The 18,175-nt window shown below is 39.9% G+C and overlaps 1 protein-coding gene across 4 annotated transcripts in view; it reads right to left on the bottom strand.

Annotated features, from left to right (window-relative positions):
* nfatc2a (nuclear factor of activated T cells 2a) overlaps positions 1-18,175 on the bottom strand; it is a 45,102-nt gene that overhangs the window by 9,514 nt on the left and 17,413 nt on the right. For 3 of the 4 annotated variants that reach the window (XM_057830539.1, XM_057830536.1, XM_057830538.1), the window contains 3 exons: positions 12,875-12,930; positions 12,669-12,801; positions 9,366-10,031 (listed from right to left, as the gene is read on the bottom strand). In XM_057830539.1, coding sequence (XP_057686522.1) covers positions 9,366-10,031; positions 12,669-12,801; positions 12,875-12,930 — 855 coding nt within the window. The remainder of the gene's footprint in view (positions 1-9,365; positions 10,032-12,668; positions 12,802-12,874; positions 12,931-18,175) is intronic. The other variant, XM_057830537.1, reaches the window with a different exon arrangement.

Genomic DNA, 18,175 nt, shown 5'->3' with positions numbered 1-18,175 from the left:
TAACGCGATAATTTTGACAGCCCTAAAATATTCTCAATTCCCGTGTGGCTTAATGGTTCAATGTGCAAGAAATTTAGACACTTATACAGTCTATTTTTGCTCCGCGCATCATTTTAATTGTTTCGAGAACCTACCCTCGCCCACCTGTGTCCCCTTTACTGGCCCCCTTGAGGCTCAGGCCTAGGGGTGGCCACACCGTCAGTCCCCTCCTAAGTTCCGCTCCCGGTCGGAAATGAAGGAGACTACCAGCCAAACTTGCCGTCAAAATAAATAGACAAAGTAATCACTGGTCTAGCATGTGTGTGCGTGCATGTGTGTGTACATTGGCGCTTAGCGATGTTCCGGACCGCCACTGCTTCCACTGTGTCACTGGCGACTCATTAGGTCCAATGACTAATGCGAGCATTTCAAAATGGGCCAAAAACGCTCTTTGCTTGCTACTAGGACCATTACGTTGCATGTTGTGTCTGTGCCTTTTGTAGCCATGGCAACCCACAGCCCCGCTGTTATCAAAAATAACTGAAGTACGTTGCACGTACTTCTGGTACTCTTGAGCAGTGTTTCCCTACTTTCATTGAGCCAAATAATCACACACCAACAAACACGTCAGTATAAATATTGAAAAAATAGGATGACTCTATAATGACAAATTCCAGCTTTAAAATTAATAAATGAATATTAGCATTAAATGTGGGAGTATTTAACAAACATGTTGTCAAGGACATTGGAAAAAGATGTTGCATAATATGAAGGGGAATGGAATATTATTGATAAGATGAAGTCCCACTGCAAGAAAACTGCCTTTTTGAACAAAGCACTGTCATTCAACTCTGTGCTCCACTCCAAGCCTTCAGCAACACGGTGGTGAGTCAAAGGGTGTAACTAAAAAAAAAACAAACAAACACCTCCATAACAGCTCTTTATATAAATAGCAATCGTTTCATAAAGAAAATAAGCAAGAGCTTGGACCTTTTTTAGAAATTTGACTTTTTAACGGCACGCATACAAATTGCCGGGCCTTCTACAGTACCTGCCCACCCATCAAGTGCAACATTAAACAACCAAGTGAACTTTCTGTCGGATGCTTATTTCTGAAAGTGTGTCTGTGGGCGAGCTGTTCTGAGCTTCCCTTGTCTACAGTTTTGTTACAATGGGGCTCATACAGCATAGAATAACCTCCCCCCCACACAGAGGTTTTCCACTCTCCTTGACATGACCAGATAGGTGGGAGCAAGACACAACACAACTTAAAAGCGACAGTTATACACAATTCTTGTCACAAAAATGAATGTAGTCTGTTGCTTTACAAAAGGCCGACTAAGGAAAATCTAAGCACATTTTCTAACATCGCTAGTAAACAAACTTGATTCTGTGCTGTAATCACCACGTCTGTTTAACTCTAATGTGGAATTTGCTTGAACACCGAATGTCTCCAGGCCACTTTAATCTTCCCACCATAACCACAAGACCTCTCCTCCTCTACTCCGCCCCCTGAATGTGAAAAATGTTTGAAGACAGCGCAACACAGAGTAGCGTTCAACTTGATCTAATGAAGGCTTGGCACTCTTCAATAGGAGAGTGTCTGGCACCTGACACCGGTGCCAGTGGGCAGAGAGTCGGAGACAGCTCTGACCTGCACAGTCGCCGAGTCAAGTCGAAGCAGACGCCTGCTGAGAGATGGAATTAACTTGCTTGTGTACTTTCATGCTTGCACGGCAGAGGTGTAAAGCACATTGGAAGAGGTGTATGTGAGTGAAGAATGAATGACAGCATATTGGATGTGTGTCATAAATTCCACCAATTTTCTTTACTGCTTGCTCTGACTAGGGTTGTGGCTAAGCAAAAATCAACCACAGCTGATTTTGGACAGCAGGCGGGGTACATGCCAGACCGGTCGCATGTAGATAACTTTTTACTAAGGTACATGTAAAAAAATGGGACTATACTATATTGTAACGATACTATAGTATGCTGTCAACAAGAGGTGGGTAGTCAAGCGTTACATTTACTCCATTAAAGACCAAATGTGAAGTAAGGTTGGCCAACCATGTTTTTGAATAATTAAACAATTATAACTATATTTATATTTTATAATTATAACTAAACAATTATAAGCATATTTTCGTTTTTTTTTTTTTTTTAACGCAACCCTTCCAGATTCAGATTGTTTAACCCATAGCAACGCCCTTGACAGCGAAAATGCTTTTCTTCGACAATCTTCGGAAATTACGTCACACAGAGAACTGTGAGGGAAGTCTGCCATAGAACAGTATTGTTGCATTGCTTCTCGGTAAGATGCCACGGCAGTGTGTGGCGATGTATTGTTCTCAATCTAAAGAAAAGTTGTATGAGTGTCCAAAGGACAGCAGGGCACGTAAATGGACATCTTTCGTTCGAATAAAGCGAATTAATTTCACGCCATCATCGAGTAGTGTTCTCTGCTACAAACACTTCGAAGATGCCTGCTTCCTCAACCGGTCTGCTTATGATCAAGGATTTGCAAAAAAGTAAGTGTGATTTTTGGATAGATGATGGATGACTTTGTCAAAGCAGAGCTGCCACCTGTTGTGGAATGAACAGTAGAAGGTAGCGACGTTAGCCGAAAGGTAACTCGAGGCAAAACCCCGATCGTGTTGTTGAATGAACAGCAAAAGCTAGCGACGTTAGCCGAAAGCTAACTCGTGGCAATCCCCTATCATAGTTGTATTGAGTTCATTTTGCCTACACTTATAAATTCGTCAAAACTTTCAGCATGTTTCAGCAAACACTTCCGCCTTCGTCAGAGGGTCCAAAGGCGGAGGTGCTCGCCGAAACACGTCAGGTAAATAAAAGCTAACGTCGCTAGCTTCAACTGTTCATTTCACAACATGATCGGGGATTCGTCAAAACTTTTCTTTTATCCCAGGCACTAGTAGGTGGTTTATTTACCTGACATGCTTCAAATCATAAAAATAATAACAGCCTATAGCTTACCAATCTTGTAATCTCGATGAATCTTGTCTACATTCCATGTCAGGTAGTCTGGGCACATTCTTTGCATCCTGATTAGCGTCTGGCTAATACATGTACGGTCCAACATAAAATTCCAACCTCCTCCTCTTCCTCCAACTCTTCAAAAACTTGGATCTCCTCACTTGCGCTTGATCTATCACTTATATCGCTGTTTGAATTATTGTTGCAAGGGCTTTGTATGGCAGCCGTATGGAGCGCTGCCATCGCTGTTCTCGGTGTGACGTATCACTTCCGGGTTCGTCCCCTTTCAGGCTCGAACTTCGGAAACGCGATTATTTTGTCAAATATACAACATATAAATTATTTTTTCATGCTTTATTTGTTGGACAATGTTTAATTACATTAATTGTGACCCTATTTGGCATTTTATGAAATTACTTCACATTTGGTCTTTAAATTTACTTGAGTAACTTTTTGAGGAAAAACGTACTTCTAAGAGTTGTTTTACTAAGCCATACTTTTTACTTTTACGTCAGCAGATAGTGAAGAAGAAACGCTACTCTTACTCCGCTACTTTAGGCTGCACTAGTTGTTACATTTTTCCCGATTTTTTCTACATATTTGATTTTACTAATTTTTTTTTTTACCAGACACGCCAACAGTGGCTCAACCTGTTTCACCAATGAGAAGCTGCAACAATAATTACATGACTCCATTATACCAATCAGACTCAAGCTTGCTGTTCTATGATCATTCTGGCCTGTTCAATCATGTGGAGTCTTTAAAGCACCGTAAAAAATTAAAGTATCTGACATTGCCGTCAACACAACTCGAAAGCGTGGATTCAAATCCGCGCTTTTGAGTCATGTTGACGGCAATCTCTTTCTCAGTTTTTATTTGCCAGCAATTAACCATGGAAAAGCAGAGATATGATCCTTTTAGTTCAGGGGTGGGCAAACTATTCCACAAAGGGCCGCAGTGGGTGCGGGTTTTTGTTCAAACCCATTAAGAGGACACCTTTTCACCAATCTGGTGCTTTACAAGTCCAATCAGTTGATTGCAGTCAGGTGCTTCTTGTTTCTGCTGAAACCTCATTGTTTAAACTGCCTGTGCTGAGTTGGTTTTAACAAAGACCAGGACCCACTGCGGCCCTCGAGGACCAGTTTGCCCACCCCTGTTTTAGTTTCATAAAAGGAAACGTTTTCTCCTCTAGAGGGAACTCATGGTCTTTGGATAAATAATGCTTAATTTCTGTACAAGTTTTTTCTCTTGCCGGAATTCACTGTTGTTGTTTTTTTTGGAGGGGGGCTTAATGTGGTTTTGCAATATGTTAAGGTACAGTATAATAATAACAGTTTATACAGATAACTCAAACATCGTAAACACTTACAATGTTACTCATTACTTGAGTATTCTGTTCACCAAATACTTTTTTACGTGAACTTGAGTACATTTTTTGGAATACTACATTTACTTTAACTTAAGTAATATTATTTTGATGTAAAGCAACTCTTACTTGAGGAAACCTTTTGGCTACTCTACCCACCTCTGCTGTCAATCAACATATGCTACATTGAAGTCTAAGCCTGTCTTGGGTTAAACAACAGACACAATATATGTATGTTAACTGTGTACCAAACTGAAGCTTTTTACAGTATTCTAATTTTCTGAGTTCGTGGGTTTGTGGTTTTAATAAGCTGAAAAATCTTCAGCTTTAGCAAAGTTACAACAAGGAACTGCTTAAGATATGTAAATTTGTGTGTATAAAAGCTCAGCACCCTTTTGAATTACCCATGTGTTAACTATGTACCAAACTGAAGCTTTTTACAGTATTCTAAATTTCTGAGTTTGTGGGTTTGTGGTTTTGATAAGCTGAAAAATCTTCACCTTTAGCAAAGTTACAACAAGGAAATGCTTAAGATATGTAAATTTGTGTGTAATAACTCATTAAAATTGGTTGTTGGTTTTTTTGTTTGTTGTTAAATTGCCAAAACTTTTACTTGCTATTCTAATTTTTCAGGTGGTACTAAATAAAAAATACTGTATATGCAAGCTACAGTAAGGCCATTTCTACACCCAGCAGGGTTTATTAAAATCCTGCCCCAATGCGTCAGAAAAAATTATTACGTCCACGGCAGCACGTTTGTAGAAAAAAAAAAAAGCTTCCACGGCCAACCGCATTCATTCATTTTTAAGTACATTCATAACAAAGCGCGAAAAATAACTGTCCATAATACCACAATCCTTCGCATGTGTTCTTCAAAACGAAGCATTGCAAGATTGTGTAAATCAATGTGAGCAAAAAAGCACCTGTCTAATTTACTACAAATGTAAACATTGGTCTCATGTGAGACGTAGGGACAAAGTTTGTCGCAGTCAGTGACATTTCCACAGTTAAATCTTCAGTTATCTGTGTCCACATGATGGAGCCACAAAAACAGAATTCGCACATCTTTTTTTGGAAGGCGTTTTTAAGAACCCTTGTTTAAATGTGCGTGTGGATGAGAGGCCAAATCGTAGAAAAAGTTATTTTTGCCATACACCCTGCTACATGGAGACATGGCCTAAGTTACATAGGCAGTGGTGATAACAATGGATGAAAAACAGATGGTGCACTGCAATTGCTGTGAATAGCAAACATATTATATTAAACCTATTTATTGTGGGCTACCTACAATATCGCAAAGGAAAAATTATATCGGGCTAAATTCAAGTCTATATAATCCTTCCCAAGAACATGGCTTGAACACAAACATTCTTATTTGTGAACATGTAAAACCACGTTGAATGTGATGTCAAGAATTTGAGCTTCACTACTGTGCTGGTGCACACAAGAAAATGAGTAGACGCATGATCTCAAAAAATATAATCTGGAGCCCACCATTGAAGGGACAGGAAGAGATCTGAGAGGACCACATTAAGGAATACTTTAACTCACCATCATTGACAGAAGTAAAAATGTAAACAATCCCTTAAAGACCCTACACGTGCAGTGTGGCCTTACAACACTCTTGCATGTGCTGAGATTAATGTGCATCCAAGCCGTCACTGTGTGCTTTATCTCCCACGACCGCTCCAATCTTCACCTGATTGAAGCATTTCATCTGCTTCACTGCCTCTGACCATTTTGTTCCATAGCCCCACTTTCCTGCTTCTTTTCAACTAACACACATGAAGAAACTCAAACTAGACAACAATTTGTCTAGTTTGAACAAGCGCATGCAGCATGCGAACACGTGTGTGGGCTGGAAACAGTAGGAGTGAGAGACATACCAGGTTTACGTACTGCACCAAAGAGGAAAAACCTGACTTTCATCTAACACTGACAGTTGTGATACCTCAGACAAATGACAGTTGACACTACGCAAATTGAATAAACACCAGAATGTGGATTCCCACATGTAAAAAAAAAAATGACAGAAAGCCCCCAAATGTTTCATAGTTTGTCAAAAGCTAAATACGAAAAGAGCAAAATGGTAGATTCAAACAATATTTATGCTACTATCACACGTCACATCGCCCTAACGATTTTTAAGTGTGGTCCATATATACATACACACGCACATGGATTATGTATATAGATAGTCTCTTTTGATAGGATTCTGCGTTGAGGAGTGGGGAAAACTTTCTTCAGACCGATGTCAAAGACTTGTAGATGGCTACAAAAACGTCTCACTGAAGTTATATCAGTGAAAGGGGGTAACACAAGCTATTAGGTGGTAGCTTATCCTAACTTTTTCCTCAGTTAGAATATGCATTTTTGTTGATAAATTTGGTTTAATTATGAGTAAACAATGTTAATTTTTTGGGTTATCTGCAATTAATTCATTTTCTTTTCCAGAAGATCAAGCTCAGACATTGATATGTGAACATTTCTTGATAAAGAACTGAATATTTAATGGAGTGTCCTAATTTTTTGACATGACTCTATAGGTATATACATCGATTCGACTTGTCTAAGTATCCTTGAGAAAGATACTAAACCCCACGTTGCTCCTGGTGCTGTGGCACCACTTGATAGATGAGGATATAGTGTGAAGCGCTTTGAGGGCCTTAAAAAGGTGGAAAGGCGCAATACAAGTGTAACTCAATTTACCATTACCATTTAACCAATCAGAGGATGGGATGAATACTAGTGCAAGAGACAGCAGGCAGAAGAGAAAAGAGGCTGCATCTGAGCTGAAAAAAAAAAACAGTCTTAAATGGATTTTCCCATATCGGCCTGTACCAATACACGTCAAATTTCCAAATATTGGCGTCGATAATCGGTCCAGCCGATAATCGGTCTATCTCTAGTATTGACACAAAGAAAAAAATTGACAAGCACTGCCAATTATATTAAAATGTGTATTGCAATACGTCTTTGCCATATTGGTTCATATCAAAATACATTTTAAGCCGCAATATCTAGCCCTATTGATATAAACTAGGAGTGGGAACAATACGATTTGCAATACAAAGCTAACGATAACGATGATCTGACGATATGGCGATACAACGATAATCGATACATTGGTCAGGAAATCATTCTAGGATATTCTGCAAGCAACTAATAAACAGAAAAACACAATTTTCCTCCTTTGGCTGTGTGTTGGCAGCGAACGGCCTCCCACTACAAACAGATTGAACGTCTATGGCCGTCAGTGACAGCCCACGCCAGGCAATGAGGAAATTTTGAGCCATTTAAGGTCATCTTCCTGTCGATTTTCAGTTACTTCCTGTTGATTTTGGGGTACTTTATGGGTCACTTCCTGTTCTGTAACTCAAAATAAACAGGAATCACTCAAATAAATAGGCAGTGACAAAAACTCAACAGGAAATGACCTGTAAATGCCCTAAAATGAACAGCAAGTGACCTGTAAATGCCCCGAAAATCGGACCGAATGACTGTGAATGCTCTGGTTTTGAATGAACCAACGTTCGCAGTCTAAATGGATTGGGCGTCGAGTGCCATCACTTGCATTTTTTTTTTTTTTAACATTGACACCTTCATAAAACGGTATCTCGATTCTTGACAGGAGCATATCGATAACGTTTTGGGATACAAAATATCACGATATATCACTATTTCCATGCTTTGTCACACCAGTAATATAAACTGTACGGTTCGTTTATCATTGATGGTGTTAATATTACCAATCATGATCATTTTATTCGAGATAACCGTTATGCAAAAATTAAGTCCGATTTATATATAATTTTGGGTTTGTTAAAATCATGAAATAATCACTGAGTATAAATATAAAATGTCCAAGTAGTTCGGACACATGGGATGAACATGAAATATTGCAGAAACTTGTCACACACAGCACTGCCATAAGCATACAGCTTCCCTCATTTTGGAGGCAAATTGAAATTAGCTATGATACTCTTTTCAACGCAAAAACTACTGCCACAACAGTAACACCAGAAAATATGTAAAAACTAAAGCTGAACAAACACCCGTAGACACACTTGGCTTTTACCCACTTGAAGGCAGGAATCAAACAGAGTAAGTGTTCTCTCAAGTGTTAATTTAACAAGTCACAAGCCTGTTGCTGTTTACTGTGGAGGGATACCCAGAAATCACCATCCAAAAAACACAAATTCCATTGCTAGCTTAATATTTTCCACTGACTACACACATAAACTCACCCACCCCCACACACAACCCTTTCCTTTCCCCAAAAAATGACCCTCCACCCTCGACTCTATCTTACACGCATCGTGCTGAATTTTTGGAGTACAGCAGCTGCAAACAGGAATTTCTGGAGCCAGATTGGCAGAATTCTGCGGTCAGGAAAAAAGCTAATGCTCTGGTGGGTTCCCCCGCAGGATCTGGGAGGGGGGGTGTAGGGGGATATGAGGCCAAGGAGAAGCCCGGCCAAATACAACAAACAAAGAGGCTTTCCCCGGCTCTCCCACGCAGTCCGTTCCGCGCTTTGACAATGGTTGCCATGGAAGTTGTTTTTACATCATAACAGTATCAATGTGTCGGTGGTCCAGAGCAACACTTTTATTCCCCTGCTTTTAAACGAAAACGAAGAAGTCATTCACATGCTAACATCTCACCTGACTTAATAGGAAGAATCTCCAACAAATTTTAGAGAACCCTTTAACCTAAAATAGGAAGTAGCACATCCCGCCAGCTGCTGGATGTGGCCCAACATTAATTCTGTTGGGGGTAATAGGGTGGACAGGCCGAAGCACAAACATATGAGTCATAATCTGTGGTATTTCCACCTCGGGTGGTGTATCATTACACCTCATGTTCGAAAAGAATGAGTTGTTTGATCACACCGTCTCCTTGTAGGAGACGACGATGATTTTGTAAATATCCTTCGATTGTTTGGGATGGAGCAAAGAAAGCCATCTGTATCTTGGTTGATAAAAGCTACCACACGCATTCAGAGTATGTAAAAATACTGACTTACACTCACCATCATCTAGGTAGGCCTGATCCAGGTTCTCCTCCTTCACCGTCACCCTCCTGGCTCTGTCTGTTGGTGTCCCACCAGGAGGTGCTCTGTCTTTTTGCTGCTCCTTGTCAACATATGTTTGCTGCTGAATCACGGTTGGGTATTGCTGAGGGGCATTCCCGGGTGTGGGCGGAGACCGGTGGGTCCCCTGTGGAGAGTAGTCATCGCAAAAAACGATGGGACTGTTGTCAAGCTGCGCTTGGTCGCCTGCACGAAGCAGGTGTTGGTTGGTGGGGGAGAACTGGATGATAGAAGTGTGCTTGCCAGCACTCATTGTGTCAGCAGGTGGTGCCTGAGAGCCTGTGTGAACCAGGACGGAACGTTGGGGTTCGGGGGTCAACGGCACAGTGTGCTGATAGGCCGCCGGGCTGCTGCTCAGGCTTTTCCCTGCACGAGAGAAGACAATGGCCGGGCTCTGGTTCGGGAAGTGGGATTCTTGGCCTGGGAGGCTGGAGCCGAGGCGCTGGCACGAGGCCATGTTGGAAACAAGGCTGTGATCGGGGTGGAGTATGTGTGTGTTGTGGTAGTGGGAATGAGGGAGGATGCCCATGATTGGGGGCATGGCAAAGCTCAAGCGGTTGTAGTCATACTCATCTAGGGGCTCGGTCTTGATGGATGGCGCTAAACAAAGACACGAATGGTTATCTTGTGAGAGAGTGCTTTTGACCAAAAGCGAATGTTATCGCTTTCTTTTTGTATGCATTGCATTCACAAAAATCTACAGAAAGCGCACTTCGTCACAGTTTGTTGCATTTTGATCACAGTTTATTGCATCATTTTGGAGAAAAATAATAATAAACATTATGACATAGAACTCATGTGATTGAATAAGTCACCAGTAATTCAAATTTATGATCTGTTTTTTTCCCATCATTGAAGGGTAATTAATTCGAAAAACAAATAAGTCGTTGTTGGACCGGTGTTCGGCCATTCCTTACTACGCAGCGAAATGTCCTACACAATGCTCAACGCGCTTGCTCATGCATCCACACGCATGCGCACATCGGTTAGAAGCGGCGAGTGCTCACTATTTTTGTTTTTATTTAGTTATTTAGAACCTTTTCACTGCCTCAAAGATACTTTTTGCGTGTATTACCCTCTCATACTTTTAACCATTGTGCTTTTTTGTGTTAGCTTTGAAGCAGTTGACCACATTAGTCACCTAGCGTATTTAAACTGTCCTTATTTGATATAACTACATTTAAGTATTTTCTGCAGGCATTTTTTTATTACGTTATTCCTGTATGCATCTAAACGAAACAAGTTTAGAGCGCACGGTAGTACTTTGGGTGTCAAATTCGACTAATGTAGATGTTTCGCCGATGTAGCAGATTTTGGCAGAACACCGGCCCTCGATCATAGCGAAATAATTGAATGTGGCCCGCTGTTAAAAAAGGTCTGGCATGGTTAGTAAAAACTTGATGTTTATACAAAAATACAGAATGGAAGTTAAGCAATCAACATACAAGTGCAAGCATTACATTTCATATACTGTACTCAATGCTGCAGTGAGGGATGCTGAGTATATGTGTGTGTATGCATGTATACAGTGGTATGAAAAAGTATCTGCACCTTTTGGAATTTCTCACATTTCTGCATAAAATCACCCTCAAATGTGATCTGATCTTTTTCAAAATCACACAGATGTAAAAACAGTGTCTGCTTTATCTAAAACCACCAAAACATGTGTAGATTTTCATATTTTAATGAGGATAGCATGCAAATAATGACAGAAGGGGGTAAAATAAGTAAGTGAACCCTCTGCCTAAGGAGACTTAAAGAGCAATTGGAACCCATTTTTACCAAACAATTGAAGTCACGTGTGTGCCCAATCACTGATGAGTAGTTTAAAGCTGCCCTGCCCACTATAAAACATGCGCCTGGTAAGAACTGTCTTAATGAGAAGCATTGTCTGTTGTGCATCATGGCTAGGTCAAAAGAGCTGTCTGAAGACCTGCGATCAAAGATTGTTGATTTGAATAAAGCTGGGAAAGGATACAATACCATCTCTAAAAGTCTGCATGTTCATCAATCGACAGTCAGAGAAGTTGTCTACAAATGTAGAGTTTGGCACTGTTGCTTCTCTCCCAAGGAGTGGCCGTCCACCAAAGATGACCCCAAGAGTTCACCGCAGAATATTCAGAGTGGTAAAAAAGAACCTTAGCGTATCTGCTAAAGACTTACAGAAATCACTGGCATAGTCCAATATCTCTGTGCACACATCAACTACTGTATATGTAAAACTATGGCCAAGAATGGTGTTCATGGGAGGATTCCACAGAGTAAGCCACTGCTGTCTAAAAAACATTGTTGCTCGTTTAATGTTTGAAAAAAGGCACTTGGACACTCCACACAAGTTTTGGCAAGATATTTTTGGACTGCTGAAACCAAAGTTGAATTGTTTGGGAGTAACACACAGCCTCATGTGTGAAGAAAAAATGGAACAGCTCACCAACATCAACTTCTCATATGCACCGTGAAGCATGGTGGCGGGAGCATCATGATTTGGGGCTGTTTTGCTTCCTCAGGGCCTGGACAACTTGCAATCATTAATGGAAGAATTAATTCAAAGGTTTATCAGGATGTTTTGCAGGAAAACCTGAGGCCATCTGTGAGACAGTTGAAGCTAAAAACAGGATGGGTGCAACAAGACAATGATCCACAGAAGTAAATCAACTTCAGAATGGTTTCAGAATAACAAAATACACGTTCTGGAGTGGCCAAGTCAATGTCCAGACTTGAACCCCATTGAGATGCTGTGGCATGACCTAAATACAGCGATTCATGCCAGACATCCCACGAATCTGACTGAACTACAGCAGTTTTGTAGGGAAGACTGGGCCAAGATTAGTCCTGATTGATGTGCCAGACTTATCTGCAGCTACAAGAACTCGTTTGGTTGAAGTTATTGTTGCCAAAGGGGGGGGGGGGGGGCACAAAATATTAAATGTGATGGTTCCCTTACTTATTTTCCCCCTTCTGTCATTGTTTGCATACTATCCTCATTAAAATACGAAAACCTATAAATGTTTGGGTGGTTTTAGATAAAGCACTGTTTTTTCATCTGTGTGATTTTGACAAAGATCAGATCACATTTGATAGTGATTTTATGCAGAAATGTAAAAAATTCCAAAAGGGTCAGATACTTTTTCATACGACTGTATCATATTTATTTACACACACGCAAACACACAGCCTCACTCTAAATAATTTTCATAAATTCAGAAAGCTGAGATTGTCATATGTTACTGAGCTTACATGCCAGCGGTGTGTAGGTGAAATGACGAGGCTGACTACGTTTTCGCTTCCCGTTGACCACACAGAAGGTCACTTTGACAGGATGGCAAAGGGACGAGTCACGGTAGGCCGGTACCTCCACAAACAGCATGCTCTATAAGACAACAGCAACTATTAAAAAACTTCAGACTTTGTGTGTGTCTCGTACTGTGATGTCATCCACTTACAGGTTGGCTTTTGTCTTTGTCCACAGTCGCCTCCATTTCCCAAATTTGCATCCCATCTGAAAGGTAAAATAGCAGGTTATTATTGGTCTTTTCAATGTAACGGTTACATTTTAACTTTGGTAATTGTATGTGTTTTTAAGACACTTTCACTGGAGTGCTCACCACTCACAAGGCCAAATTGTTAGCAAAGGTGTCCTGTACATAAGATAGCCACACACAAAGTGGAAAAAAGTGAAATACACCAAAGCAGGTTCATTTGTTACTACAGATTGGTATTTTTCAAGGTAAATAATGAATGAATGAATGTATTGTTGGGTTACATGAGTGTCTATTTATCTATCAAGTGTGCAATTACATGTAATCAAAACTGCTCAGTGTGCTGCCTGATCATAAAAACGGGCAGCATCCATGGACCAATACTAAACCGCTCCTACCCTGCCCAGTCCCCAACTAGTTTTTCCTCACAGCCGTTCAGCTAGCAGAAAATCCATAAACCTTTTCAAGTGCTACATAATACATTACATCACATTTTGGCTGCCACTGTGCCACATCACGGTCATCCGATGAAAATAGAGAGCATAAACATGCCAGCACGTGAATTGACATCTGATGCTTCTACAATAATTTATAATGTTCCCGTAGCTGGGAAACCCTTTTGTCAGTGTGCTAATTAAAAACACACGGCTTGATTGAGTCAGAAGGGGGAAAACTCATTGGGGGTGCGAGAGATTCCACACACGTTGCCAAACTTCTACCATCATCTTCACTCCACTCCTCAATGATTGCTCTCTTGGCACTTGTGTTTGTTTACACTGTGTTTCAAATCCACTCTAAGGGAGACCCTGACATTAGTTCACCCCTCTGGACATGATTATGAGAGGAAGTGGAAATCAGAAGGGTGGGCAGTGACATCGCACAAGCGGCAGGAGCTCTAGACAAACGCAGCTGTCTCCTATTCTGAGGGATTTCACAGTTATACCCGTCCACAATGTTGAAATTCTCCAAAACACTAACAATCCTTTTCCGAAAGATTTCCTTTTCCATGTCGGCCTTACTCCCCGTGACGTGACTGCCACATTTCGTAACAGCAGCAGGGAAACCCGATGGGTGGGTGACTAGGGACAGCCTGGAATAGGATTCATTGGGCTGTTGTAGTCTTAGGAGGGAATGATTTTTGCAGTGCACTGATTTAACCCAAAGATTAAAACTTTAAGGGTGAGGAGACAGTATGTTTTAAAACCAATACAACACGAGAGTGAAAACGGGAGCTCAGAACATTCAGCGAAAGCATTTCCTCTCCCATTTAAAAATATTATTTTGACTTTTGTGGTTTTTACAGCTCCATGTAGCCAATGAAATGCAAGTTTTATATTTCTTTACCTCTATAAAAACCTTCTCGCTGACATGAATTAGTTTCCGCTCGACTCCACCTCATCATTTCTGCAATTTTCAACCAATCTTCTATAAACTTCATCATTTAATGACCTCTTTTGATTTGATGGATTGACTTCTGTGCCATAATAAAACTACCCTTTTTATACTTATATTGGGATGTCCCGATCACGTATTTTTAAACCCAAGTCACCTGATTTTGAGAATCTGCCGATACCGAGTTCCGAGCCAATACCGAACAAAATGGTTTTGTTTTTATTTGAACAAAAGTTCAAAAAATTGTTAGAGTACTGTATGTTTTACAGTACTTCATCTTCTACTGTTTCCCGGAATATTGCTGAGAATAAAACGTATATACAGTATCTTTTGGCAATGCCATTGTATTTCTGGATTATTTGGTTATTTTTTAGCCTTTAATAAGCAAAAAAATATATATATAAATTAGGGCTGAATGGTGGTGTAAAAAATTAACATTGCAATATATAGTGCCAAGGTTCCATACTTACTTTTTGCATTGGTTGCACCACTTTTTTTTTTTCAGGGGCACCAACACAAAATGTAGGCGCACAGAACTATGAGGTGGACATGCTAACCAATGTCTCACCGTGAGCCTTCATATGTGAATCATTTTTTAACAAGACTAACTCAGAAAATGCTTGTCTTTATTAAATGCTTCATTGAGTGAGTCCACTCAAATTCGCTCACACTGCAGAAAACAGCCTGTCACTTGAATGAGTTGCCACAGACTGGTGTGTAACAAACTAAACGATGATTGACACATTCGCGCCTTTGATAGTAGAGCTACTGAGCCTTCTCTTGTTAGATCAAAACTACAAACCTGTCAATCTTCCTAACTTAAGTACCAAACACTGCTGGTGACCAAGAAAAAAACAAGTTTGGATGCACTGGTTAGCTAGCAGGAGGGAAGTGAGAGGCTGTATGAGCATGAAGCAGAAAAACATATTTTTCGAATTAAAAACCCGATCTTTTTCACCCGATTCCGATCCAATGAAAAATGGCACGATCGGCACGATTTCCGATCACGTGATCAGATTGGGACATCCCTGGTTTAATGCCCAATTGGCAATACTAGAGATTCCAAACTAATGGTAAAAACAGACCAACAGACAAAAAAAAAAAAAAAAAAAAAAACCACAAGTTCAGAATTTTTGACTTTGGGCTTAATCTTCGAGTTAGCGGAGGTTTAATTAGTTGCTGGAGTTGATTTCCAAAAATTCCATGCAGTTTGTAAGTTATTTGGTAGTTGTAGGGCTCCCGAGTGGCGAAGCTAGCGCGAGTCAATTGGGCCAATTTAGCATGCCAATAAAAAAACGATACAGATTTACCAACACATCCAACAAAGTCAAATAAAATTCAAAGTGCAGATCATTGCTCCAAAACACCGATGAGGCCAAAACAATGTCACAAAAGACTGCCGTAATTCATTTCATTCTGCAGGACTATTTTTTATAAGATGCGTAATACGACCACAACAGAAAAGAGTGCTTCGGCTTCTCGTGCTCGTTCTGCATTCGAGGCAGGTGGGAAGTCGGACTTATCCCGCTCAGAGGATACCAGTTGTGACCTCGAAGCGTTCAAAGCGAATGTAAACAGAAAAGATGCCTGATCGTGACAATTTTTTTTTTTTTCATTTTCTCCATCAGAAGACAGCAAACCTGCCTTCTCGTAAGAGATCAAATAGTGGAGGCATTCCAATAATATTTTTTCAGATTGGAGGTTGGAAACTCTTAACTTCCCACCTTCCTCGAATTCACCATCATTCTGCTGAGTTAAATGACGGCCCGTATCATGACGAAATGTGCATTTGGAGGCTGTGGAAACAGAAGAAACGGGAAAATGAAAGTTTCCACAAATTCTTTATGAAGAACGGGGAACAATATAAACTGGTTATTTGCTGCCGGTTACGACATAAAGAATCAGCAATGAAAAAAAAAAAAAAACGATGTAATAACCATACCTGTCAACCCGAGGTCATTGGCAATCTTACAAATAGTGACGTTACAAATTGGTGGCTAATCTCACAACGTTTTATATAGCGTTAGCGTTATACTGTTTTATATTATATATACAGTATATTGCAATATGAAACAAAAAAAAACTCAATTTTTAAAATAATATAAATTTATTGGTAATATTGTCATTTATAACCTGGTGCAATCAAAGAACAATCAATATCTTCTTCATGAGTACTAAAATTTGACAGTGACTTTTGTTATAATTGGATGTAGCACTTTTGGCAATTTCTACCATGTCTTTTGATTGCTGCACTTCATGGCACTTCAGCTTGCAATTCAGTTTGACTTGAAGGTAGTTCGTTAGCGTGTCCAATTATAAATGAAAAAGGTCAATTGATAAAATGAACTTACCGATGCAATCTTTGAGTCAGGGAACATTTCTTTTGCTAATTCCGAGAAGTGATCAGTAATAGTTGCAGGCAAAATGTTTTTGGCAACAAATTGGCAGAATAAAATCTCCGCTTTCAACACAGCATAGCTTTTCATTCTGCAGACTGCATCTTTATGACCAGTGTTGTGTTGTTGATCTTACTTAAAAAAAAAGTAATGAATTACAGTTACAAATTCTGTCTGCTTTCAGCATGTAAAAGTTTTAAAACTGTTTCATTATTTAAAGATTGATTCAAGTCAAGATTTTGCCAAGTATTTTAGTCAAGTGTTTTAGATAAAAAGTTACTTAGGTTCGCTAGGAAGCTTCACTACAACAGTGCCTTTCTGAGAAGTCTACTGCATTAAGATGGCAGCTGCTTACTAACGCCGCCCAGTATGTCATTTCGCATCTAGGTCTATATGGATGTGATTTCTAGCGTGGCATCAAATCGGCGTAGGCTGTCGGCTACAGTCAGGAAATACTGGAGCCACCTAGGCTAGCATCGCGTTTGCAACAGCGTCACAACACTCTTCCCTCCTTCCAACTCCTGCTCTTCTCTCTCCGTGTCTCTGACTTTTCTTGCGTCATTTAACCAACGTAGAAACTCATAGTAGCACACACCTTTTCGGTGCATTGTCTCGTTGCCGAAATGGTGACAAAATACGAACGGAGAAAAAAAAGCGTAATGCACGAAAAACGTACAGATATTGAATGTACGGCGTACACATTTAAAAATCAGTGCTCACTTGTACAAATTACTTCGAAATCGTACAACTTGACAGGTATGAATACCACTCCGTCCTGCTCCTCTGCAGAGCTTCTGGATTACAAAGCTCTGTTGCTGTTGATACAGCAATTATTGACATGCAATGGTGAGTTTTAAAAACTTTACCCTGAAAACATAGCCAACACTATTGATTGCATTGGTCATCGATGTTTTTCATGTGTGCTTGGAACAATGATCTACATTTTGAATTTATTTGACTTTGTTGGATGTGTTTGTAGATCTGTATCATTTTTTTATTGGCATGCTAGGACGGGCCCATTGACTCGCGCTAGTCTAGCCACTCCGAAACACTGAAAAAAACAAAAAACTAATAAACTACATGGAATTTGTTGAAATAAACTCCATCGACTAATTAAACCCTCGCTAACTCAAACTCGCGACTAAAATTCTGAACTTCCCCTTTAAGAAAGTTGCACAGATAAAAAAAACAAAAACTTTGAAGGATAAAAAAAAAAATACAGAATTGTAAATTTCCAAAATTCACTTTTTATCTTCTACCCTTGCCATAATGCAAACAAAAATGTAAATAATATTAATAATAATACTAATTAATAAGTAACTAATAAAATAATATATCCACACCTTTATCAAGACTCACAACAATTGAATGGCTTCTTGCTTGGCTTATAGACCATCGGATTACAAAATGTATTTTTTGTGTAATCCTGTAAAACCTACACATCCTGCTATTTATTGTTTTACATGCTGGTACGCCC

Source organism: Corythoichthys intestinalis, chromosome 2 (genome assembly GCF_030265065.1).
Source record: "Corythoichthys intestinalis isolate RoL2023-P3 chromosome 2, ASM3026506v1, whole genome shotgun sequence".
NCBI classification, from domain to species: Eukaryota; Metazoa; Chordata; class Actinopteri; order Syngnathiformes; family Syngnathidae; genus Corythoichthys; species Corythoichthys intestinalis.
The sequence above is the reverse complement of the archived record's forward strand: the minus strand, read 5'-3'. Positions and strand labels throughout refer to the sequence as shown.